Below are 25094 nucleotides of genomic sequence, written 5' to 3' on the forward strand. Positions count from 1 at the left end.
TTCTAAGATTCTGTCTACTGCGCGCTCTCGGGCTTCTGGCCCCAAACAAAGTAAACCCTCAAAGCAACCTTATACTTCTCCATCTCCTCGGCAAAACGCTTAGGCAGCTCCGTCCACTCTTCTTCTGTCAGGCCAATCATTTCAGGCCTATCCTGTTAGCATTCCTTCATGGATATCAGAAAGCAAAGGGAACGTACTTAGCAACAGACTGGAAGAACCCAAGAACCGACAACATGTTACGAGCACCACGCTCACCCATTTCCCGGTCAGGATTTGCTGACCCAGCAACCATATTAACAGCCTTATATCCAACATTAACAAAGCCATTCTCAGACAATCTTCCGGCCAGCTTTGTTGCAGCTAGAGGATCCGAGACCACACCGCTGGTCAACTTGTGAACTGTCTGAACAGCCTTGCACGACTCAAGCGGCTCGGATACTGGGGTCTGGAAATCCATTTCAACAAGCTGGATCCAGCCGCCTGGCTTCACACATCCGGTCAAGTTGGAGAGTACTAGTGGGACCTCTTCGGCTTTGAACAATGGGATGACGAATCTTTGGTGGACGAAGTCGAAAGCATTGCTCCAGTCATTAGGGAAATCTTCGATTAGGCTTTGCTGAACGATTTTGAGGGGAGGGGCTGTGCTGAGAGGTGGGTAGCCCTCCGGTCTGGTTATCGTCAGTATAGAGATGATGGTAGCAAATATATTAGCTTACGCATTGTCGAAGCCAAGAAATTCGGTATCTTCTGGAAAGACTTCTTTCACATCTTGCATCCAGTAACCTTGCAAATCTTAGTATTCTCTTTTGCCCCCAAGGTCGTAAATGACTTACCATCAGCTGTAGCGGCATCGAGAACACGCATGCCACGACGCTTCAAGTCAATTGGCGCTAGCACAAGCCCATTGGCACCGCCTTTGAGCCATTCATGCTGGTTTTGCATGCGCTCTGCTTCTTCCACGTTGCGAGGCAGGAAATACCTGCCTGTGGCATCTGCTTTTTCTTCGGGAGACATTTCGTCACAAGTAGATGTTGTAATTTGGGTAATTGGTCGATTTATCCGAAGTTCATGAACAATTACATGAACCAAAAGGGTATCCTTGCACATATATAGTCCTAGCTTACAAGGTTGGATCCTAGGGTGTATAAAGTGAAGGGTAACGATAAAACACATCTAGCCATACATAGCGGAGGTATATCGGACATTAAGTGCTACACAAACGGAATTCTGATTTATTGCCCCAACTTTTAGTCGGCGAGTATGTTGGAGGACCTTGGGGTCGCGGCGATAATCTTGACATTCAGGCCCCGCTATTCAGACACCAATTAAATTAGTTGACTAGAACTACAAAGCCAAAAAGAGTCTGTCTCTTATGTGGCCTTTGAGGCGCTTCTTTGAGTAAAGTTTTTGAAGATCTTTTGTTTGGCCCTCCAGGCCGGTGTTGTGACTAGAACATAGGTGAATAGGTGAAACAGCCCAATATGTGCAAATCGACGACTAAGATAGGAAAGCCCCACAATTCAGAGGAAATTTAGTACGTATAGTTACCTAGGTACACGTATCTATCATCGGACGAGGGAGTGAGACTGGCTTTATATGGCCCTGAGATTGAAAGAACCCCCACCTGCAGCAATAAAGCAGATGTGCAGAATGCAAGGCGGACTACATGACCACCTAGAATATAACTTTGTCAAAGGCTTCTTGTAGTCCTCTACTCCCTAACCACGCCTCCAGTGCTTGCATATCGCCCCGGTTAGCCCGCTGGCCACCTCGCTCTCCCAGCGAGTCTGTAATTTCCTCCATCCCCGGAAACACTCTCTGAACCCCCTCTGTCTCCCGGAACCTCTCGCTGACTTTTTTCTGATGACTAGGGATATCACCCCAGGAATGTGTCTTAATGAAACTCATATAAGAGTCGATATCAGATGAAGCACCCTCAAGACACAATACACCTGGCTTTCCCGCTAGCACAAAGCCCGTCAGGGCATATCCCGGTGCGAGGTTGACCATATCATCCCTCTTTTTACGGGTTGACAGGGACGGAAAATAGAACCACACTCGCACAGTTGGCCCTCTGTCTGTGTCTTCTGTGGTCACAGTCTGAGACTGCTTGCTTTCAAGGAAGCGGCTGGCTTCTGCTTGGATGTATTCGAATGCCTCTAAAGCATCATCGCCTTGCGGTATTGAGGCCGTAAGTCCCGCAACTTCGGCTCTGGACATCCACTCTGGTTGTCGAAGCGAATAGCCCAGTGACGGTGATTGGTCAAGTGTCTCTGGATTATCACATTGTAGTGGCACAGAAATATTGACTTGTATCGTTTTATCCCCGTCCGCAATTGGTAGACAGACGGTAAGAGAGATACTTGAGGGGGTTTTAGGAGGTGTGGAGGTCGGATTCTCGCACCAGTCGCGGAGTCTCTCCACACACTGCGTTGTGGATTCGGGGATTTCCAGCTCGCCCGGAGACGGGAACATCGCCATTAGAAGGTCAATGGTGGACAATTGGGACTCCATGATGTCTACCGGTAATATGGATGGTTCTTCAAAAGCCATATTGTTCACTACAGACGCAGGAGTCACCAATATCGAAGAACATGCATAAAACCGAGTGTGAAGTGATTTTTGAGCTGATGAGATCGGAAATATGCGGAATAAGCAATTGTGGCTCTAGGTTGTGGTAGTCGAAATGAATGTGCTAGAATGGGCACCCTGATATAGAGAATTGAACGGTTGATTTCTCGAGCAGGTCTATTTTTTTGTGGTCGTCGAGTTGAAGGCTCAAATTACCTATCTTGGATGCACTCAGGGCCGACCTCGGGGACATGGTTATTATGTAATCACGTCGGGACCATCCATCCACCAGTGAACCCAGGGCTGTATCCAATACTCAAGTCGATCATTGAAATTTGGCAAGAGTGTTCGGTCGCATATGCAGTGTGCAACATAAGATGTGACAAGAATAGTTGTATTTTTTGTTCACAATTTTAGGAACCGACAGGATGCATAATCAGCCTTAGACGAGCTCCAGCCAACTTCATGCTAATAATCTATCCGGGGTTGGCTGAAGCTAGCATTAGAGTCTCGATTATAAATAATAGAAAGTGTAGACTTTTGAGGAAGTTGCCTATTTAGGTAGGCACGATGGATTGAACTGTGTATTAGGCTTTGGACTAGATCTGATTTGGGAGCGGCTCTTCTGGTCATTCATTTTGCAGATTCTCTTCCTTTTTCACTCAATGCTAGTGTTAATTCTCGATATTTAACGTGGAAGAAAGACAATAATTTAAGAATAGACACTATGTATGAAGTTATATGTAGCGATATGCTAGGTACTTTCATTCTTTTAGTTTATTTAATATTCCTTATCAAACTCTTATTAAATGAAATCCTTCGGTAGCTCTGTTTTCTTTTGAGTTACCCTCAGCAGAAATCTGTGATGTTAGTTAGATACGCGTTTTCTACACTGTGTTGCATTCTCACCAGGTTTCTTGGCCACGGTATGTTAGAGGACTCATAATTTCAAGTCTTGATAAGAATTTTTACCGGATGCTAACCCCACTAATAGACTCATATGTTAAAATGAATATTTGGAAGTATGGACTCTAATACATAGCGTGTATATAGATCGGCATTTGAGTCATAGAGTGCCGATAAAATCCCCCACCTGGGCTCCCCACCAACCTTGGAACTTCGACATCTCACATTCCTCACCACAATGGCTTCAAAATCTCCCTTTAATTTGGCGACATGCGCCCGTCCTAATATCCTGGCATTGCAGCCTTACCGATGCGCCAGAGAGTATGTGCTGCCCTTTCCGAATCACCGGTACCGGCGAGCTAATGAGTCAGTGACTACAAAGATGATGGGACGAACGTCCTCCTCGACGCCAACGAGAATGCCTTCGGCCCCGGTCTCGCCCTGAACAGCGAGGGAGCATTGCAATCCTCTCAGACTGGCAATGCCACGGGAGCCTCCAACCCGGAGATTGACTTCCTCGGCCTGAACCGCTACCCCGATCCGTGAGTGAAATCGTACTGTCGCATCTCAGATCAATATGAACTAACAATGCGCCTCCCAGTCACCAGATTGAGCTGAAGCAGCTCTTCTGCAACCTCCGCAATACCCACCACCACACCCCGAAGACCCTCCTCCCCGAGCACATGTTCTGCGGTGTAGGCTCAGACGAAGCCATTGACGCGCTACTACGCTGCTTCTGCGTCCCCGGCAAAGACAAGATCCTCACATGTCCCCCGACCTACGGAATGTACGGCGTCAGTGCGCAGGTAAACGACCTCGAGATCGTCAAGGTACCACTCGACGCTACGAACGGATTCCACCTACAGGCCGATAAAGTCAACGAGGCCCTATCAGCCGACCCATCAATCAAGCTAGCCTACATCTGCTCGCCAGGCAACCCGACCGCGAATCTGATTCGCAAGGAGGACATTCGCAAGGTCCTCGAACACCCAACATGGAACGGCATCGTGGTGGTCGACGAAGCATATATCGACTTTGCGCCCGAAGGCTCTAGTCTGGCAGAGTGGGTGACCGAATGGCCCAACCTAGTTGTCATGCAGACACTCAGCAAGGCCTTCGGTCTGGCCGGTATCCGTCTCGGTGTGGCCTATGCCAGTGTGGAGGTCGCGCGTCTGCTCAACAGCCTCAAGGCCCCTTATAACATCTCCAGCCCGACAAGCGCGCTTGCCTCTGCGGCACTCACGGCGCCCAATATGGCAGTGATGCACCGCTTCCGCTCGCAGATCATCGCGCAACGCGACCGTCTGCTCCGTGACCTACCGACGATCCCCGGTGTGGGGCAATTCCTTGGCGGTAGTGACGCGAACTTTTTGCTCGTGCAGATTCTGGACGCCGAGGGCCGACCAAGTAACGTGACTGCGCTTGCGGCTTACGAGGCTATGGCGGAGAAGCGTGGTGTGGTCGTCCGCTTCCGTGGGAAAGAACTTGGGTGTGAGGGCTGTCTTCGTATCACGGTCGGTACGGAGGCGGAAGTTACCAAGTTCCTTCAGGAGTTGCGGACTGTGTTGAGTGGACTGCGTACTGGGTCTGGAATTGAGTCGCTTCGGGATGAAGCGAGGCGGGAAGACTCGGCGGCTGCTGTGGTTGGATGAGCGTTGCGCGATTAATTATTTTGAAAATCATAAGGTTTTGGGAGATAACATCGGCCGACGGAGCAGGCACGGAGTAGATAACCTGTTGAAAATGATTCCAAGGTTGGGGGCTAAAAGCCGATATCAGAGTAAAAGTACTCCTCCATATGTTGTACATGTACGGAGTAGAACATTCCACCCTAGGGCTATTCGCTTATCGGAGCTATTTTCTTCCAAGGTTTGCCTCTTTATATCCCCCCTGTTCATCTGTGGATATGAACACATGTACACGCATTATCATGAAAGTAGTAATAGTCCACGTGTACTCCATACACCGCAAACCCTTCGTATAACAAGCCAAGTCCCGTCCCCTCCGTTCCTAACAGGGTTCAGTTCTAACAGGGTATATCTAGTAACCCTCATTGGAGGAATATTGTACAATTGTATAATTTTACAATGCCCTGCTTAAGCTATTGTGGACCGTTGATTTCTTTGTCCCAGGGCACGTATTATCTTTCAATAGATCTGAAAGGTGAGACGTTTAAAAAAAAGTATGAATCTCCCAGATTAGCCAGTCGAATGTCACTGGCTGTTTTATATGGGAGGCTTGGCTTATCTGGTCATCCTTGATCATTTTCCCCTCTTCTTTCATCGGTGGGAGATTTTAACCTGTTGAAACTCTTTTATTAATTTCCCCCCTATCTCTTCCGATTACAATATGTTATTATATCGTCTTTCTCTCATCTCTAGATCTCAGGATCGTCCAGCCTTCATTTTGGTCTCCGCAGTTCGCCCCATAACCCTTACCTAAAAACATCCCCACACTTTCCCACGTGTGAGGAGCAATGTAAAAGCACGTCCTGAATCGCTTTTCTGTGCGCTGATTTTACTCCGACATTATGGCCTCTATGGCCTCCATGGCCGTGTCGCTAGTCACGCGTGGCATTTATCACGAGACTCCGCCAGCCTTCCAGACTAGAAACGACATCAATCCGACGCTTATGATGAGCTGGTGGGCTACTATATTCTCCTTGGTCATCATTATTGTGCGCCTATGTGGTCGTTATATTCGCGTTGAGCGCCTTTTCGCCGAGGATAAGGTCATGATGATCGCCGTCATTCCCCTGATAATTCGCATGGTCCTCGTGCATTTCGTTCTCGTCTTGGGAACCAACAATACCACCACCACAGGCTTTTCAGAGAAGGAGATAGCGAACAGAGAGCTAGGCAGCAAGCTGGTTCTTGCTGCGCGTATCTTCTATGCCATCTTGTAAGATGCACCCAATGCGCCCTCATCTTTACATTGGATCTGCTAGTTCAAAGTGACTCACAAACTACAGCATCTGGACCGCCAAAGTGACTGTGTGCGAATTCCTAAAGCGAGTCACAGGGGTTACCTGGCGCCGGTCAACAAGCTTCTTCCTCCGCTTCATCTCCTTTTTCCTCTTATCAACCCTAGTAGCCGTGGTCATCGCAACCCTGGCTGAATGCCAACCATTTGTCCACTACTGGCAGGTCACCCCAGACCCAGGCCCAACCTGCCGCACCGGCTACGTCAACCTAATCACAATGGGCACCTGCGACGTGATAACCGACCTCCTCCTCGTGGCCATCCCAGTCCCCATAATCCTCATGGTGCAAATGCCTCTCAAGCGCCGCCTGGCCCTCGCATCCCTCTTCTGTCTATCTTTGATATTGGTGGCCATAACATGCTACCGTGTGCCCTCCGTAATCGAACATCGAGGCTCCCAACCATACCGCTCCCTCCTTGCCTCATTCGAAATCCTCGCCGCAACAGCAGTCTCAAACGTCCTAGTAATAGGCTCCTTCGTCCGAGACCGCGGCGTCAAGAAACTGAAATACAAACGGGCTCAAGGCTCAGCCTCCGTCTCCGAAAGCATGGACAAATCCTTCCTCCGCAGAAATACAGTCATGCAAAACCAATGGGGCTCGGACTCGGAACTAGCAACCGGTCTATGTATTCGTCTAGATCCAGATATCTACACAGCCCCCAGTACTTCGGACGGAACTCGTGTACCGAAACTACCACGATCTCAAATCCCACTAGCAGTCGCTCGCACGGGAACCCTCGATCCAACATGGTCATTCTCCACAACCCGTCGCTCAGACGATGACCGCGCCTCCACGACAGACAGTCTCGGGCCAAAAGTCACGCCGCTCGAGTACCTCCGCACAAACGAGTCCCCGCGCGAGATCTCGCCTTTATCAGAGACGTCGCGCCGCGTGTCATTCTCTGATGTCGGCGGTTTGCTGACAAGAGCACTCCCTGAATCCGGGGCTGATCATGTGCGTGCCCAGACTACGTTGTCCACGCCTTCAGAGCCTGCGCAACGTCGCAGAGGCGGCGGGAGTAGGGCCTTTTTAGAGGATTTGGGGATTTTTGGACCGAGAGTTACGCATGGCCTTCGGCCGACACTTCCTGGTCCTGCAGATCTGCCGTTTCCGGCTTCGGCGTTTGGGAATTCTCGTTTTCTATCGCTGTCCGCGTCTTCGGATATGACGGTCGATGCTGATGTCGAGCTTCATGATGTTGGCGGGTTGTTATCACGACATGATCATTGACACTTTACACTTCCAAGATTGTGGCGATGTTATGTGATATGATATGATGTGACGACTGGCTTTTCTTTTGTCTTTTTCTTTCTTGGATACTTTGGGTCGAGGCTTGTTGTCTCCTGTACATGGAATATTTTGGCTGGAGTCTCTTTTGGTTTTTGAGACTATGTACACATCCCGCATACCCCTATACCTTTTTCTTCTCTGTTCACTACTTCTGTTCTTTTTTTTATTCCCCCTCATGCGATTATTAGCGTTGATGTTGGAGATGTTACCCGAGATCTTTTGGACACTTACATCGGCTTGGACATGGTTGGCACTCTTTCTATTTGGCGCCTTGCTAATAATGTACTCCTACATAACTACCATATACATACATACATACATACATTTACAAGATATTTTGGAAATCAATTCAATATCATCTCAATCACATGATGCTGTGCAACCCTGATCAGAGTCCTAGAGCCCTTTCCTTCGGGGATGTTAAATTAAAAGGCTTTCGAGTATATGAAGTTTAGAAACAATCTCGTCCATGTGTCTTGTGGTTATGATGTATTTCCCTTGAAGCCATCTACTCCTACAGTTATCCTTGGTACTTTACGCACATAATAGGAAAGGACTCCCTCTAGTCGTACTTTCCCCAAGGTCACTAGCAAAACAATATCGTAGCCACGCGAGATCTTAGAGTCTTCCAATTATTAGCTTTAACAAAACATGTTCTAGATGCTACGAAGTCATATGACTTCTGATCCCTCCATCCAATGTTATCTGTCAAAGGTACTATAGGCTCTTCGTGTGGTACGACGACCATATCTACTCTTCCTTCCTCCTCTCTCTAACTGATACATCAATCTGTCTCATCCAAATCGTTACCATCCAATCTAATTGGTGGACGACACTACGTTTCACTCTCTATCTTCCTCTTTTTTTTTTCTCCCATCGTTTCTCCTTTCTATGGCTCCTCAATGGCGTTCTGGATTGTTATCTTGTTCGGAGGACACACAGGCAAGTTCTGCAATTGATTCTTATTACCTCAAATATGACTCATGATAGTGAATATGCAGTCTATCTACACTATTCCAGAAATGAATACGCTCAAGTCGAAATCAAAGCCCTCTGACTCGTCGCCTCCAACCAATATCAGCCCCGTTCTACGCCCGCCCCCAGCGAGTCCAGAACGAAAACGAAAGCGAACATGCCGGTATCTCCGGCAACGGTTCCGATACCAAAGGCCAGCCAAAAAATACCTCATTTGCTAAGCAAACTTATTCCTAGAGGCAGTAGTCCTTTTGACGAAGAGGAGAATCCTTCATGACTCACAAAACGAATACCTCGAACACCAGTCTATGGAACCCCGCTAGAAATAAAATGGCAAGATTACTTCATTTCTAAAAATATGCTAACAGATTCCTATTCCTATAGAGAGCTTTAATTACAAGGTTGTAACGATGGATGAGAATGCTTCTGCCTTGGCATCAAAATGGGCATGTATTTCCCTTAAAGTTGTATGTACCCAATCTACTAAATTTCTGCCTACACCTATCGTCGGACTGTATTTTATGCGTAGGGAAAAGAATGAATTAGGTAAAACATCATAAGCCAATTCGAGGGAGAGTGAACAAAAAGTGTAAATGATAAAATTGTAGTACAATTGAGGCCCAACCAGGACCCAAGAACGCCGTGTCCTGTTTTGCGCCAGCTATAAGTAATGAAAGCCAAGGATATATATACGAGGTGAGCGACAAGGAAAAAAAAAAAGAACAATCACACCCGAGACCAGTTCCCAACCCAGGATTCACAAAGTACCAAATCCCCGAGTCAAAAGCCAATCCCAGGAAGCTTGAAAACGCCAGCCTCTATCTCTCGATATTTTTCAAGAGTGTAGTGTGTGAACGGCATAGCGACTCAACAAGCCACTCTAACACCAACCAAAAGGCCAAACCCCAAAGTAACGTAACGTAACGTAGTCGCGTATCGCGTTTCAAAAACCAAGACCTAAAATAGGCCTAGAACAAGATATCCAAACAGCAGCAACAAGCCATCGCAGCCATGATACCCGCACAGATACCACCTGCACCACCGCCAGAGCGTCCGCGGTCATTGGCATAGTAACCCTGCTGCTGTTGTTGAGGGGGGTAACCCTGCTGCTGCGGCGGGTAATACATCGGCTGCTGGCCCTGGGGGTAATAACCCTGCTGGTTTTGTTGGGGCTGGCCATAGTTTTGCTGCGAGGGGTAGTACCCCTGCTGTTGGGGCTGGCCCCCGCCGTAGTAGTCGTTTGCGGCACCGGGGCTTTGGCCTTGCGGTTGTTGGTAGTAAGGGCCTGCGTCGTGGGTTTGAGCGGGGTAGGATGGTGGTGGGCTTGTCTAGAGGAAATTAGTATTTAGGATTTGTGTTTTAAGGATTATTGATTGCGATTGATTGTTCTTGATTGTTCGGGGTACTTACGGGCTTGTTGTAAGACATGGTGGAACTTGAAGGTGGAGTTCCCGGTGATGTCAGACTTGGTGCGGATTTGGGGAGATTGCGCTGTAAGTGTGGATGTAGGGGCTATTTCTTTCTCGGATGGATTGTGAACTCGAATATTGCGTAATAAAGAGAGAGAGGAGAGTAGATGAAAGATAAAAAGGAAGCGCCGGAATTGAGAAAGAGTTCCAGTGGCGCAGCTCGGGGCTTAGTCAACCGTTTCCAGGGTTTTCCGAGTTCCAAGGTTTTATACTGACGCGGCCTCATTTTGACCGTTTTGGGATTTAGCTTCTCTTTTCTTTTTCCTGTCCTTATTCTCTTTCGGCTTTCGGGCTAGTCTAGTACCTTTAGTTACAGCCGAAATTTCCAACAAACACTACAGCATAAGTATTAAGCTCTTCCTGTTAGCGGACCCAGGCAATTGCCGCCGTTCAGCCTCTATATTTTGCATACATTAGGGGAGTACTAGGAGCGCAAATTTCGGTCCAAGAACAGTTTATAATAAACTAGTTCTTAACTTCTTATACTAGTAAATAAGGACTACTATACTAAAGGGGGTTAGACTACTGTGCCAATGGTGAATTCGCTATGCCAGCAGTGCAGTGTCTTACATCTAGACGAGATGGGAAAAAGATTCCCGAGACTTGTTCAGGAGTACACACAATCAACGTCGCCCATCGATCCCTTTTGTCGGAACGCCCTAGACCAAGCAGCTGCAGGGGAGTTCCTAGAACATTCAGAAAGCAATAACGACTACTCTTTAGCAATGCGTCTAATACTTTGAAGGGAGCATAAAGTCATTTTGAAAGATTGGATTTCTGAATAAAAGGATGTCACGCAACGATACCCACCTTATTCGCTCCCTGCCTTAAATAACGATCCCTGAGAGCGTAAATAGTCTCCCGCAAAGATCGGGAGACTAGCATTGATAGAAGGAAGGCTACGATAAAAGCCACATAAATAATCGCAAATATCGCAAATCCGCGACAGGTATAAGCAAACACCGACCATAATCTATCTTCGAGGGGTTGGCCAACTGCCAATGCCACTTGCATAGCAGATAGCAAAACATTTAAGACTCCAAAGATAAATAATAAAGGGCCGTAGAAACGGGCGAAATGCGCACTGTAGTACCCATGTACATCCTGATATGTAGAGTGTCCGAGGAAAATTGTGACCCAGAAATTTAGGCGCGAAAGACGTAGGTCACCGAGTTTGTATTGGAGATATTCGGAAATTCCGTTGTCGCCTAATCCGAGTCTGGGCTCACCAGGAAGATGCTTTTTTTTTTGTCGGTCTTGTTAGAACTGAAGAATTCGGTATGAGGTCGCCATTGGGGGCGATCTTGAGCTTGTCGCAGAGTTCTTTATCTTTGGAGAACGGAGCCATTATAGTAGACAGGTGTTAGAGTGAAATCGTAAACATGTATGTGTACTTGGCGGTTGACATTCGCCGGCAAGGGCCAAGTCACGTATGCGAATATTTCTCCTAGGTTCAAGCGCAGGTAGCTCGCATTTAACAATATACTGCAGATGGGACTCGAAAGCGCCCCACATATAGGGTATTAAATCAGCTTCCATATTTCTTTTCCTTTTTGCAAAGCCAAGGTAGCAATTTCATTCCCATAATTTGATAGTGATGCGCATGCATGGCCGGAACCACCAGGTTCATGCAGACCTTAACCCACCATCATATGCAGGGTAGCCTATCACCGTATGTGCCTGTGTAATAGGTTACCGCTCAAGGTATCAGAACCCAGTAGTGGATATAAATAACTCTGGCGCTTATTGCCTCACTTTCTTGTCGGGTATAGGTTGATGGCGCGGGATCGCGGAGCTGACAAGCATCACACAATAAATAGGGGATAGCGAGGCTCAATAATATAGATAAATAAGAAAAATACCTAACGGAAGGAGTGCAGATGCGTGGGGAAAAAATGCATAATAGTGAAGCTGGAGGTAAGTATAGTGTCGAAAGCTATATTACAATACATGACTAGGAAACCGAGTATTCAACACCTCGGAAAATACATAGACCGCTGTGATAGTAGGCCCCATACAAAATATATAGTTAGTGAGCTTAGTCAACTATACCTAAGCAGATTATCAATTAGTCAACTATAAGAACCAGAATTTACCTTTATGTAAAGCCTAAATACAGGTATCAAACATAGCGTAATTTAAAAGTCATGTTTTTGGCTATGTTTGCACTTTTATAGTCCCATGGGAGAGTCCCGCCCAGGAACCCGACATTTGGCGGCTCTGCCATGTCAAATCCGAATTGGGCTTAGTTGCTTTTCTTTTACTCCAGCTTGGCACCCTCTATCAGTCTGTCACCTTTCTTCGCGTTTCCTTCATCCCTTTTTATCACTGGCATCAAGTCTGTCTTACCTTTCATCAGCTTATCGCCTTTTTTTCATCCAGCTTAACCAATGGTATTACTATTCTCCCAACACCTCAACAGCCTGTCACCTCTTCTTTCGTCCAGTTTGATCAGCCCTTCGTTTTCTTGTCTGCATCATACCGCTAACATGTCAACCCTGAACAACCCTGCTGAGCCCCTCATGATCCCCGAAATAATATCGTCTCTCATGGCGCCTTCTCGTCAGTTAGCGCTACGGACTCACAAGCAAAGGTCTGTGAGTGCAGCATCCCGCCTTTCTGAGATGTCAGTTGAGTCGACAACATCCGATATTCTTGACGTGAAACTCGCGGCAATGGAAAGTGAACTTGAGTACATGCGATGTATCCGAGACGGCCTCAACGAAGCAAGACAGACTGAAAAGGTCTCCCACGACGCCTTTCAGCGAGAAATCCAGCCCTTCTTGAAGTCCTTCCGTTCGTCGTCATCAGCCATTCAAGTCCTGAAGGCACAACGCCCATTGATCATCGAAGACATTGATGAAGAAGTTTCAGCGAAACGTCAGAGGATTGAAGGACCGGTTGACCAAAGCCTGCTCGAGCATGCTTACCGTGACGCTATAATCTCCCGTGTGCTAGGTGCAAGTGCAAAACAGAAGGGTCCCAAGTTTGATCAATCTGCCTTCAAGAAGGAAGTTTATGCATACTACGGTGTCAATGAGCATTGTCACCCTGGCTTTGGGTGGTGTCATGTATTGGGCACTGTACTTCCCCAAAAGAATATCAAAGCTGCCCATCTTGTACCCAAATCTATGACATCCAAGGAAGTTTCCCACCTATTCGGAGTCAGCGATGGAGTTCTTGGTGACCCCCGCAATGGTAAGAATGTTCTCTTTGTGGCCAAGGAAATGACTGACTCATACAAATTAGGCATCACACTGGCAGACAATATTGAGCTACTTTTCGACCAAGGTACCATCGCGATTGTACCTATGCCCGGCCCAATGAAAAGTCCAACTCAATGGAGGTGTGTTGTCTTGGACGAATCAAAGAAGGAGAACATCATCGGTACCTTGGGTGGATCCTATATGAAACTGAAGGTCAGTATTGCAAAAGCTAGAGTTGAGTATTATATTAATGATATAATAGGAGATTGACAACAAGCCATTGACGTTCGTTTCCGACAACCGTCCTCGCCGACGGTATTTGTACTTCTGTTTCATTATTGCGTACCTGAATGCAAAGAGCCGAGGGGCCAGTGACGCCGTTGCGAAAAAGGTTGAAGCCACGCGTTTTTGGCCCTCCGCCGGCGAGTACCTTAATCGGTCAACACTGGTTACATTAGCCCGTTGTGTTTCAGGATCGGAACTCCCTAAATCCCTTGTTCAAGACAAGACGTTTGACTCCGGTGATGCCTCCACTCGTGACGCCGACGCTGGAACTGTGCTTGGAGCTGATGTCCGTGACGCAATTCTTGCCATGAAGAGTCTAAATCATTGCTATGCTGCAGCCCTGGAGGGCAAGTTACGGATGAGCCAAATTTATCTTTTGCTTTTCTTTATTTTTACTTTCGCTTTAGCTTTTGTTCAGCAGCGACTATGTACCTTCTAATACTAATATATAAGTAAAAAATAGTAATTTATCAAAATAAGTTAGTATTTTATCTATCTATTTTAGGTAATCCTTAATAGAATTACACTAGCGTAGTACTAAAACTAATACTATGATAGTACTATAGTACTTAGTACTGTAGTACTATACAACAGCACTAAAATTAGCTTAGTCCCGCAGTACCTCGCAGTACCATATCGCAGTACCAAAATTGCCTTAGTGCTACGGGACTTATTAAGGCCTAGGGAGTCCCTCTGGGAATATCAGAGACGCTGCTATACAGTTTTTACGTTACCAATCGACCCTTTAGGAGAAAGCGGTGCCATTAATAGAGGCGAAGATTAAGTTTAGAGATATGCTCGTCAGATCGGCCTCAATATACGCTCTAAGCGGGCGATCAAAACTACCGGAGCGGCTCATTCGATCATTGACGACAATGTTGTGCCAAGAGAAAGGACTTGAAAGGACTACTCTCCTGGTTCTATCCAAGCTTTCAAATTGTCCAGATGATCTGTCAAGCGAGGTTATTCTAGGGAAAGATAGTCAGAAAGATGACCTTTTGCTCGGACATCCCAAACTTTTTAACGAGTGGTGCAACAAATCAATATTGTCAAAAGAAGCCCTCAAGGTTTTAGTAAGATATTTGATATCTTCTGTGTCCTCTGTCAGATACTCAGTTATCAAAATACTGGACGGACAGCCAAATTTATCAGAGTCGATTCTTCAAGAAATAGTGATGCACCTCAAGGATGACAATGATCAGGTTAGGACGGCTGCCATCGATGCCCTAAGCCACCGGCCATGCTTATCCGAGACAATCGCCAATAGGATAGTAGCCATACTTGATGAACGCAACTCCACCAAACAGGCTGCTTTGCAAGCGCTCAAACATCTGTCCAATTTACCGAAAACAGCCCTTGACAAGATAGCGGATTGTATCAAGAATCGAGACCCTTTAATCAAAACAGCCACTATCAACGCCCTAGGCGGCCGGTCATATCTGTCGTATTCGCCAGATATCTTGAACAAAATCGCGACCTACATTCATCACGCAGATGCAGGAGTCGAGGTAGGAGTCACAGCAGGAGTCATAGCAGCTGCCATACAAGCATTCAGCATTGGTGACCTATCGATTTTAAAGGATTGGCTTGAAGTGATTGCGTTACGAATCAATGACGGCGACAAAGAGGTTCGAAATGTTATTGTTCAGGTCCTTATTCGGCAGTCAGACCTATCCGAGGAACACCTCAATTTGTTAGCAGCCCGAATCAACGATGAGGACGAAAAAGTCAGATTGGGAGCCGTTAAATTCCTCGAGAGGCAGAAGACTTTGACCGACGAGACACTTCGAATAATGGCATCGCAAATCAGTGATTCAGAGATTACGAGACTTGCAGATCCCATGGAAGTTCATTTTTTTAGTCAACCTGCTCAACCAGCGGGAAATGTTACATTCGGAGCTCCTCCTTCGTGGCCTTGCGCATCGATTTTTGCTCCCTTTGCTACTGCGAAGCTTCAAGACACACCTCGCATGGTACTTCCGAGATGGCGAGTCTTATCTTGAGACAAACAATGCGACCAAAAGCCGAGGCCGATGTGATGAGGTCGATATAGAGGTGGAGATGGAATCAGCTCGGGAAGAAGCTGGGATGCCGCCTGTGGCAGTTTTGTATTCTTGAAGGTCTCTCTCCTGAAGAATTTCTCTCGGCCCGTGAATCACCGGCTCCATCGTAAGCCAGTGCGAGTTGTACAGTAGATTGGGTCTAATCCACAGATAACATCACTTCCAGATCCACCTCTATGGTGCCATGTGTACGCTTCAATAAACCCATTATAATCCATCACTGACTTGATCAGCATCTGCTGTACATCTTGTGGAGTTTGATTCGTGCCACTAAGCAGTTCACTATCTATATATACGCAATATTTACTGAAAGTGACCCCGATGGCAACATCTTTCTGCATTCTCCTCCTAGCGTAGGGGACCGATTTAGCCTCGGGCGCTGTGCCGTGGTCACAATGCTTTTCTTGATACTGTGAGACTGTGTTATAACTTCTAAGCAACCTATACAGGACCTAATATCACCCACAGATTCACACATGTTCTTCTCTATAGCAAGAGCAGGATCTCCTACTAAACATGTCAGGCATGTCACTTTAGATCCGACAGCAAAATACAAGACGACTTTTCATATATAACCAGGGGTACAGTATATGGATTATAAGTGGCCATGCATATGGGCAGACACTAACCACGATCTACAACACACTCCTCACCCAAACTCGAAATGACAGCCATTCATAGATTGGATTCATCTAGACATACAAAGACACGGCCATTATGTAAAATCACAGGCAAACCCCCCATCGCAATCCCCCAAAGCAGGAGAAACTTCGCGCCTATACGCCATGCTGCCCATAATACAAGGGGAGACCAAAACTTTTTTTGTGTTTGTTGAATGTGAGTCGATGAGTAAAAAAAATAACTCCCAAGCGTCCACTCCACTTCCGACTAGCATCAACTGCTCTTTTTCGACTGCCAATTGGGTATTTCCTGCAGATCTGCGTAGTATGGAAAGCGGTCATATCGGAGACAGTGAAGTGGACTTGATGCGATTCGAATTTGTGAGGTTGAGGTTCACAGGAACCAGGGTTTGACTCTCTGTAAACCCCCCAAATGAAAGAAAAAGAAAAAAGAAAAGAAAGATCTAGCGTCGGTCCATTCTGAAGAGTCGCATATCAATCTTACTGTTCCATTTCCAGCAACCTTGTTTTGCAGCTTAAATGACCCAGCGGTAACTGGCATAGCGACCCGCAGTCTCAGACTTGCGGATAATCTTAACGACCTGACCACGGCGCAAGCCAAGGTAGCGGGCGACAGGATCGGAGATCTGTATGCGGGGCAGCTGGGACTCCTTCAGACGATAGCGCTCGAGGAGCTTGCCCTTCTCCTCGGGGCTAAGCAGGACGTGCTTGGGGACCAGCTCGTGGCGGGTAATGTTGACGAGCAGATCCTGTTCCTGGAAGTGCTCGCAAATACGGCCGGGGACGCCAGAAAGCAGGCGCACGGCGGATGGCGAGATCGGCGTCTGCGTGATGAAGATACCAGTGTGGAAGTTGTTCTCATCGACAAGGTGGTTGAAGGCGCGCACTTGCTTGGTTCCGACACCTGAGGAGTCGGGGCAGAAGTCGACGTAGATTGTGCCGCAGTCTGGCTGGGGGTTTGGGTTCGCTTTGCTGGGCAGTGCTGTGTACTTCAGCTTCATGGTATCGGTGGGGCGGGCTTGGATTTTCATCTTGGTGCGACTGTTGTTGCGGAACATATTGTTAGCGATGTGTACATTTTCAATGGCGTGTGCCGGCATTTCTCAGCTCAAGTTTTCACTATCTCGAGACAATGGGACGGTGGGCGCAAGGATTTCGCATACTCAGGGTAACCCAGAGGGTCAGCATATTTTGCGCGGAAGTCTTCTAGCGGGAGTACCAGCTCGTTATCAGACACTTCGTAGCCCTAGTATGTCGCCGATCGTTAGCCTTGAGTAAATGGGCATTGCGAGAGACACTGAAAAGTCAGGGACTCGATCTGAAGTGCCTACCCGGTCAGCGAGCAGTTCATAGACTGTTCTAAAGGTGCGCCAGAGCCGAGTCATCTCGCGCTCGGCCTCCATGGAGTGTGCCGAATCTCCATCCATGGTGGAGTAATAAGTCGATGACTAGGATAGAAAAGGAAATAGGAGGTTATCTCGTCAAGAGATTAAAAAAAGAACGGGTAGAAAGAGCTCCGGTGGAGAGATAAAGGTGAAGTCGAAAAATCGGCGGGAACTTTCTGCCAACGACGCTTAAGCGGAGAAACCGACCGAACCATTTTAATAATTCCAAGTTTCCCCTTTTCAGTTTCGCTTTGGTCTCGTTGGTCTATTTAATCCTTTCAGGTCCTCAGAAGGCAATTCGTCCCTTCCTTCTCTCTGTCTCTCTTTTTACATTCAATTCGTCGCAATGGCTGCTACTGATGCGGAGCGGGTTAAGCCCACCAAGCCGGACGAGGCCGCCTACAAGACCAGTCTCGCTGAGGCTGAGAAGGAGCACACTGCTGCTCAGGAGAAATTGGTATGGATGCATTTTTTTTGGACTTGTTCACTGAGCTCTCATTTGACTTGGGTCGCGGGGATGATCCCCGACCCACTCTGATTGTTGATTGTCCTCGTGTTCATTATTTACTTGCATACCATGTCCTCGGGCCAATGACTGATATGCGCAACAGAACCAAATCAAGGCCAAGTTGGACAACGCCAAGCCCAACAACCAGGATTCGCCCACCGTTAAGAAACAGCAGGAGCTGCGCGCCGAACTCTCCTCCATTCGCCAGAAGCAGTCCGGCTTCAAGTCCAGCCGGTCCTCCACCCAGGAGAAGATCAACGCCTTGGACGCCAACCTCAAGTCCCGCATTACCGAGCAGAACAACTCTCGCGGACGTCTGTCATTCAAGAGCGTCGAGGAGATTGATAAGGAGATTGCCCGCCTCGAGAAGCAGGTTGACTCTGGTACTCTCCGTCTGGTGGATGAGCGCAAGGCTCTCACCGAGGTCTCCAACTTGCGCAAGCAGCGCAAGAGCTTCGCCGGCCTGGATGAGGCCCAGAAGGGCATTAACGACATCAAGACACAGATCTCCGAATTGCGCAAGACCCTCGACAACCCCGAGGCCAAGGCCTTGAGCGACAAGTACGCCGAGATCCAGAAGGAGCTTGATGCCATCAAGGCCGAGCAGGACGGTGTCTTCAAGAACCTGAACACTTTGCGCGATGAGCGCACCAAGCTGCGCAACGAGCAGCAGGAAAAGTACACTGCTATCCGTACCATTAAGGACACCTACTTCAAGGCCCGTCGTGCCTACAAGGAGTACGAGGATGAGGCCTGGCGTGTGCGCCGCGAGCGCCAGAAGGCTGAGCACGAGGCCTTTGCCCGTGAGAAGCGCAAGAAGATCGCTGATAAGAAGCTGGAGGAGGCCTCGCAGCTTGCCTACGCTGACGAGATCCTGACCGCACAGGGTCTGATCCGTCACTTTGATCCCGCTTACGACTTCTCCTCCCTCGGTCTGGACGAGAAGAAGGATGAGGGCAGCAATTTCCGTGCCGGAGTTGGCCGCACTGTTGAAGCTGCTGAGATCAAGGGAATGAAGGTTGTGCGCAAGAACGATGAGGAGGACTACTTCGTCGGTTCCGGTGGCAAGAAGGGCAAGAAGGGCGGCAAGAAGGGTGGTGCCGCTGCCAGTGTTGAGAGCACCAAGTTCAACATGAATGTTGGTATTATTGAGGACTTCGCCAAGGTTAAGATCGATCCTCCTATGAACCAGTCGGATGTCCCCGCCTCTGTGGAGAAGCTGGCTGCCAAGATCACCGAGTGGAAGAAGAACCAGGCCAGCAAGACGGAAGAGGTAAGTTTTGTTCTTTTCAAAGTTATCGGTTATGGCCAGTTGCTAATTACCCCATAGAACATCAAGAAGGCCCAGGAAGAGATTACCCGCCTCGAAGAGGAGGAGACCAAGGCCGCCAACGCCCCCCAGACCAACGGCCGGGCCACCGATGCTGCCAAGAAGCCCGCTCAAGAGAACGGCGCTCCCTCGGCAGAGGCTGAGCAGGCTCAGGAGCAGGATGCCGTGGCCGACGTTGAGGACGAGCTCAAGAAGGCCTCGATTGAGGAGAAGGCATAGATTTGAGGAGGTTATCCGTACATGCTCAATGCGTCAACTTATACATGAAGTCTAGCGTTTGTCTAGCATTCTCTCTGCGTCTTTTTCTTCATTTTTTTTTTGTTGTTTGGCTCTTGCATATGCATTATATCTAAGATTTATAAAAGCATTCTCATCCATCATTACAAGACATTACCAGATATAAATCAGCATCATCAATCAATAAAAAACAAATCATAACACATAAAAAGGGTATCGCATCCAAAAAACAAACAAACATCAACCCCCAAATCATCGGTGACTACTATAATCACTACCCCCACCATAAGCCATGGGATCAACATGCCTAACCCCACCCCGTCTAGACCTCCGCGGCGGACGCGGCGAAACATCAGAAGGCACACTAGACTCGTCCTCCTCAACTTCAATAATATCCTCATCCCCAGTCGCCGAAGTAGCCAGCGACTCCTCAACAACGACACGATCATGTCTCGACGACGGACGACGCCGATAACTATCACGGAAACTCTCCCTTTCCTCCGCGACCTCGATGACGTCGGGTCGTCTCCGTCCCGCAGATGATCCACGTCGGCTGTGCACTTCCACGATCTCTTCTTCGTCCATTGACATCGACATCGAGATCGAGGATGAGGTTGGCGCTGCTGCACCGCCCCGCGCGACGCCGCCTGGGTTCACCGCGAGGAAGAGTACGTACATTAGCAGTACGAAGCCTGCTACGCTTCCCAGTACGATTCCAACTACGGTACCGGCGGCGGGGCTTGAGTTGAGTCGGCCGTAGGTTGAGGGGATGGAGATTGTTGTGTAGCGTTTTTGGAGGGAGGTGTCGGTGTACAGGAGATTTGGATTTAGGTCTCTTGTGTTGAGACTGGGTTTGGTTGGGTTTAGGTCGAGGGCTTCGAGGGCTTCGAGGGGGTGGGATGACATTGTGTCTGGTTGTTTGGATGTTGGTTTTGAGATTGTGAGGGTGGATAGAATTGTTGAGAGGGTTGTGCGAGGGTTTGGGTATTTCGATTCGAGCGAATGTATGACTTGAGTTCAGCTTGCGAGCTGGTGTGCGCTGGTGGGGGTTGATGGCATATGCGGTCTCAGAGGTGTGGGTTTGGTTGGAAATATGGAGTACTCCGTACAAAATTGAGAAGATATTAAAAAGGATCAAGAAATGCCTAAGGAAATAAGAAAAAATACAAGCAAATGTCACACACTAAAGAAGTAAAGAGGAGGTTGGGGTGGCTGGGATCTGCGGAGAAGTGGAGATGACATTGGATGCCCTACTTTTTTATACTTCGGACATTTCTCATGATATATGGAGTAAGGAACATTATATTCAAGATGATATTACAATACTTTGACTCATTCTCTTTGTATTGCTTGCTCTGAACTATTTACCTATGTACCTGCTGTTGAACACTTAATAAGCCCCCTTGCGCTTCTTATACTTAGGTTGATCCACTGACTCAACCTTCAGCACCGTCAGCACAGGAGTAGTATGAATCAAGTCCAAACTCTCCAATTTAGCACCATCAGACTCCAGCACCCACAGACTCAGCCCCAGATAGTTGGTACCCTGGTAGTTGAGAATACCCTCTGGAACAGGGAAGCTCGTCTGGGGACCAATATTGTTCACATACTTCGCGTACTGGTACCCATTGACATAAAGCTGAGCACGGTAAGCCGCTGGCGACGTAGTGTTCCCAAAGTTAAAGTACAGAGGAACATCCCAGCCCTTCTCTATGTTCAAATCGAAGCTCGCACTGTAGAACTTGATTCCAGGCGCCGACAAGCCGTCAAAGGGACTGCCAGATTTCCAATCCTGGGTCGGCGGCTGGGGCTGGTGGAAGCCCTGACGCTCGGCGTATAGACCGCCCTCATTGAGCGGCCCGCGGACTTTGTCCAGGTAGTCCTCGCCACCCAGGTTGCCGGTAAGCTTCCAGCTGATGTCACTCGCGGAGTGGCCGGACAGCTCGTAGTTGAGGATACCGCGGGGAAGCTTCATCTGCTCTTCGCCGATGACCCAGTTTTCATTCAGGCCCATGTTGTCCACGACTACAGTAAACACGTACGACTTGCCCTTCTTCAGGGTTGGGAGTGTGTAGGTTCCGTTGTGGTCGGCGTCGATAGAAATTCCGCCCCATGATCCTATATTGCTCTCATTCAGCCATACCGCGCTGCCAAATGCGCTGCCACCTTGAGTCTGCACGAAGAAAGTCTTCTCGTTTCCGGTTGCGACAAAGTGGCCCCGGAAGAGGAGGGTTCCGGTGTGGAAGCCGTAGTCAGAGGAGAATAGCGAGGTTGGAGTCTTGAGTTTATGGACGCTGTTTTGGGTGGGTTGGTCTGCGGAAACCCATGCGGAGTCATCGTACGAGTTTTGGATCTCGGGCAGAGTGTCAATAGACTTCCACTTCAGACTTTTCAGAGTCGGAAGCTCGACCTTCGGTGCTGTGTAAGCGACGCTGCTAGACCAGATTCCGTTCTTGTCGACCTTGACCTGCGCTTTCTTGCCGTTGATAACCAGGTTCTTGGCATTTGATGGAGCGCCAATCACCTCAATCGGGGTGGTGGCGTTGAAATCAGCAGTGAGATGAAGGTCGTTGCCTTGCACATAAGCAGTCCGCACGAGGTAGCCGGCCTTGACGATGAGGGATGAAGCGGCAGTATTTTGGGAGCTATAGCCAGGGCTTGTGCCCTTGGTTGGGAGCTGAGGGACCCAGTAGTTGTAGGCAGAGTTCCGATCTAGTATTTTGGTTAGATGAAGCACGGCGGTGTTTGAGGAAGCACTTACCCAGAAGAACAACTTGTAGATCACCAATTTGCACGATACGGCGAGTGGTGGAGACGTCCCAGCCGATAACAACCGCTTTGCCCACCTGCTTTGTGGTGATGCTCGACGATGACCCTTCAATAACCGAGGCCTTCGAGTTGGATGAGACAGCCAATTCGTGGTGCTCGCCAGGTCCGCCATACAGCACAAGAATCTTGGATTTACCAGACTTCGTCCAGGTAAACACCTCAGCAGAGGAGTAGAGGATATTGGTGCCAGCCACATCATAGTCAACAACATGAATCTTGGAATCACGACCGCTGAGAGTAAGGCTTCCGCCAAGCTGGGGAATAGTCACATCACCGGCGCTAGTAGGAACCTTGAGCTTATAGTCGACGGACGCTTGGCTCGAGTAGTCGGAGTGTCGGACAACGAAGAAGGAAGAAGCCGTCTTGTTGCCTCCAAGCAGGGGAGTCACAGCCAGATCAGACGAGGTGGTGTACTTGGAAGTGGTCAAGTCCCCCGGCGTTGATACAAGATAGGCCGGTGATGCTTTAGCAAAGTTGCCAATCAGCTTCAGCTCGCTGTACTTCTCACGGGTGATGTTTCGAGATTCAGTAATTGGGGAACCATAATCATAAGATGTGTATCCACCGGGGTGGCCCAGGTTGCCCCAATTGGTGCCACCAAAGATCTATCAATGAAAGATCAGAATTGGATCAGTATGATAGGAGAGTCGGACATACCATGTACAAGTTGAGGAATGCAACTCGGAAGCTGAGATTGTTCTTATAGAACACCCTCTCGAACTCATGGTTCAGGAGTGCAGCACACTTCGTGAACCCGACACCTCCCCAAGGATCAAAGGCACCGCCTTGGAACTATATTCCAGTTAGATTGATAATCCACACGAGAGATATCCATGTATCGTACCTCAATCAGAGAGTATGGAGTGGAGGGACTCTGTTTCATGTGTGTGGTATAGAAATCAGTGGGAAGATTACCCTCTGGCCAGGTAGAGGGGTTTGCGCAGTCAAAGCCGAGAGGATAGCTGTCATGTCCGTAGATATCCACAGCTCCCTCGCCAGTTCCAGGGGCATTGTGGCCGCCAGCCCAGGCATCATTGCTGATAAGAGGCACGACAATTCCAGCCTTATGAGCCTGGTCCTCCACGTATTGCATATAAGCTGCATCTGGGAAACCGTCGTATCCGCAACACGCGCCACTGTACTCGTTCTCGGGTTGGTAAAGAATGATGGGTCCTCCATTTGTAATTTGACCCTTGGCCATGGTTGCAGCAACATTGGCAATGTAGCTAGTTGACGATATCAGTATTCGCGGTGCTTTCTTGCGTTTTGGTAGGGTCACCTACTTGTCCGTTGCCTTCAGGTAGGCTTCATCACTACTCCGCAGAGTTCCATTCACACGCTGTAGCCATCCCGGGAAACCACCACCCGATACTTCAGCATTGATGTAAGGACCAGGGCGCGCTAGAAGATAGATGCCAGCCTCTTTGGCGGCGTCGAAGAATGGCTCCAGGGCAAAGACTCCCTCGGCAGTATACTCACCCGGCTTACCTTCCAGCAAAGCCCAATCGATATAGAAAGAAACGCAGTTGAATCCTAGAGCCTTAACTTTTTGGAGCACATCAATCCACAAAGATGGGACAGGTAGACTGCAGGGATGTTCATCAGCATAATTATTTCTTGCAAAAAGCCAATTGATGCCTTTTGACTCACCGATATGGGTGAATTTCACCACTGAAGAGCATGAGTCTCTCGCCATTGACAAAGAGAGACTTGTCATCCCAAGTGACCTATACAATGTGGCCGTCAGCACAACTATCCAAATCCAAGTACCAAGCCTCACATACATATTTCTGAAGCAAATCCCTCTTAACAGGATCAGGGTGCTCGGTGATAGTAAATCCATTCACCGAATGGCTAATGGCAGCGCCAGCAGCCTGAGCTGCCAGGCAAACAATAGCCCAAGAGGACGAGAGCTTCATAGCTATCTCAACGGTTTACACAGGGGTAAAACGGGGTGCTAGGGAGGGAGGAACAAGCACTTGGATTCAAGTCCAATTTCCTTGCAATGCAGGGGTTGCGCCATTCATATAGTCCAGAGAGACTCGGGGCAGCATTGACACTAATCAATGCAACATACGATTTCTATACTACTGTAGCAATTAGCAATGACCCTTTTCCCCAGCCTTTCGTCATTCTCCCAGATTGAGGGGTGCCCCGGATGCTCCGCATTGCTCATGCAGAAAGGGTCCAGGATCCACTACGGCATGTTTTTGCGGCCATATTGAGGATTTAAGGGACATCTTGGAATCTTGGAACATCTTGAAGAAGGGTATTCTAATTAATATAGAAGTATTCTGATCAAAACGAAATAGGAGAGTACTCCCATCGTTTTAACTATGAATGGGAACCTGTAGTATACTATAAGAAGCACATCCAGATTCCAAGCAAACTACCTCAGTATGTACGGAGTAAACC

General features: G+C 48.3%; 11 protein-coding genes across 11 annotated transcripts; 5 read left to right on the plus strand and 6 right to left on the minus strand.

Moving 5' to 3' along the window:
- Positions 1-14: 14 nt before the first annotated feature.
- Positions 15-1014, minus strand: PEX2_012580 (uncharacterized protein; the record flags this gene model as incomplete). Its single annotated transcript, XM_016738535.1, has 4 exons — positions 15-147; positions 198-668; positions 717-783; positions 834-1014. 4 exons carry the CDS (start codon positions 1012-1014, stop codon positions 15-17), a joined length of 852 nt encoding a protein of 283 aa, XP_016602841.1.
- Positions 1015-1674: 660 nt separating this feature from the next.
- On the minus strand, positions 1675-2514 carry PEX2_012590 (DUF1115 domain protein; the record flags this gene model as incomplete). Its single annotated transcript, XM_016738536.1, has 1 exon — positions 1675-2514. The coding sequence occupies one exon, from the start codon at positions 2512-2514 to the stop codon at positions 1675-1677; it is 840 nt and encodes a 279-aa protein (XP_016602842.1).
- Positions 2515-3715: 1201 nt separating this feature from the next.
- PEX2_012600 (histidinol-phosphate transaminase) lies at positions 3716-5129 on the plus strand (the record flags this gene model as incomplete). Its single annotated transcript, XM_016738537.1, has 3 exons — positions 3716-3798; positions 3849-4019; positions 4079-5129. The coding sequence occupies 3 exons, from the start codon at positions 3716-3718 to the stop codon at positions 5127-5129; spliced, it is 1305 nt and encodes a 434-aa protein (XP_016602843.1).
- An 878-nt stretch (positions 5130-6007) lies between these two features.
- Positions 6008-7691, plus strand: PEX2_012610 (putative integral membrane protein Pth11-like; the record flags this gene model as incomplete). Its single annotated transcript, XM_016738538.1, has 2 exons — positions 6008-6378; positions 6449-7691. 2 exons carry the CDS (start codon positions 6008-6010, stop codon positions 7689-7691), a joined length of 1614 nt encoding a protein of 537 aa, XP_016602844.1.
- Positions 7692-9694: 2003 nt separating this feature from the next.
- On the minus strand, positions 9695-10154 carry PEX2_012620 (uncharacterized protein; the record flags this gene model as incomplete). The annotated part of the gene is made up of 2 exons (XM_016738539.1): positions 9695-10054; positions 10137-10154. The coding sequence occupies 2 exons, from the start codon at positions 10152-10154 to the stop codon at positions 9695-9697; spliced, it is 378 nt and encodes a 125-aa protein (XP_016602845.1).
- Positions 10155-12684: 2530 nt separating this feature from the next.
- Positions 12685-14125, plus strand: PEX2_012630 (uncharacterized protein; the record flags this gene model as incomplete). The annotated part of the gene is made up of 3 exons (XM_016738540.1): positions 12685-13393; positions 13445-13614; positions 13664-14125. 3 exons carry the CDS (start codon positions 12685-12687, stop codon positions 14123-14125), a joined length of 1341 nt encoding a protein of 446 aa, XP_016602846.1.
- Positions 14126-14861: 736 nt separating this feature from the next.
- PEX2_012640 (HEAT repeat domain-containing protein) lies at positions 14862-15804 on the plus strand (the record flags this gene model as incomplete). The annotated part of the gene is made up of 2 exons (XM_016738541.1): positions 14862-15495; positions 15548-15804. The coding sequence occupies 2 exons, from the start codon at positions 14862-14864 to the stop codon at positions 15802-15804; spliced, it is 891 nt and encodes a 296-aa protein (XP_016602847.1).
- A 1101-nt stretch (positions 15805-16905) lies between these two features.
- PEX2_012650 (DNA-directed RNA polymerase core subunit RPB5) lies at positions 16906-17817 on the minus strand (the record flags this gene model as incomplete). The annotated part of the gene is made up of 3 exons (XM_016738542.1): positions 16906-17431; positions 17554-17636; positions 17722-17817. 3 exons carry the CDS (start codon positions 17815-17817, stop codon positions 16906-16908), a joined length of 705 nt encoding a protein of 234 aa, XP_016602848.1.
- A 304-nt stretch (positions 17818-18121) lies between these two features.
- bfr1 (putative nuclear segregation protein (Bfr1)) lies at positions 18122-19832 on the plus strand (the record flags this gene model as incomplete). Its single annotated transcript, XM_016738543.1, has 3 exons — positions 18122-18232; positions 18387-19556; positions 19614-19832. 3 exons carry the CDS (start codon positions 18122-18124, stop codon positions 19830-19832), a joined length of 1500 nt encoding a protein of 499 aa, XP_016602849.1.
- Positions 19833-20102: 270 nt separating this feature from the next.
- PEX2_012670 (uncharacterized protein) lies at positions 20103-20756 on the minus strand (the record flags this gene model as incomplete). The annotated part of the gene is made up of 1 exon (XM_016738544.1): positions 20103-20756. One exon carries the CDS (start codon positions 20754-20756, stop codon positions 20103-20105), a length of 654 nt encoding a protein of 217 aa, XP_016602850.1.
- Positions 20757-21240: 484 nt separating this feature from the next.
- Positions 21241-24598, minus strand: PEX2_012680 (glycoside hydrolase family 35 protein; the record flags this gene model as incomplete). Its single annotated transcript, XM_016738545.1, has 7 exons — positions 21241-22562; positions 22612-23284; positions 23337-23471; positions 23524-23905; positions 23963-24265; positions 24330-24406; positions 24464-24598. 7 exons carry the CDS (start codon positions 24596-24598, stop codon positions 21241-21243), a joined length of 3027 nt encoding a protein of 1008 aa, XP_016602851.1.
- Positions 24599-25094: the final 496 nt, after the last annotated feature.

This window comes from Penicillium expansum, assembly GCF_000769745.1.
Source record: "Penicillium expansum strain MD-8 chromosome Unknown contig40, whole genome shotgun sequence".
Lineage (NCBI taxonomy): Eukaryota > Fungi > Ascomycota > Eurotiomycetes > Eurotiales > Aspergillaceae > Penicillium > Penicillium expansum.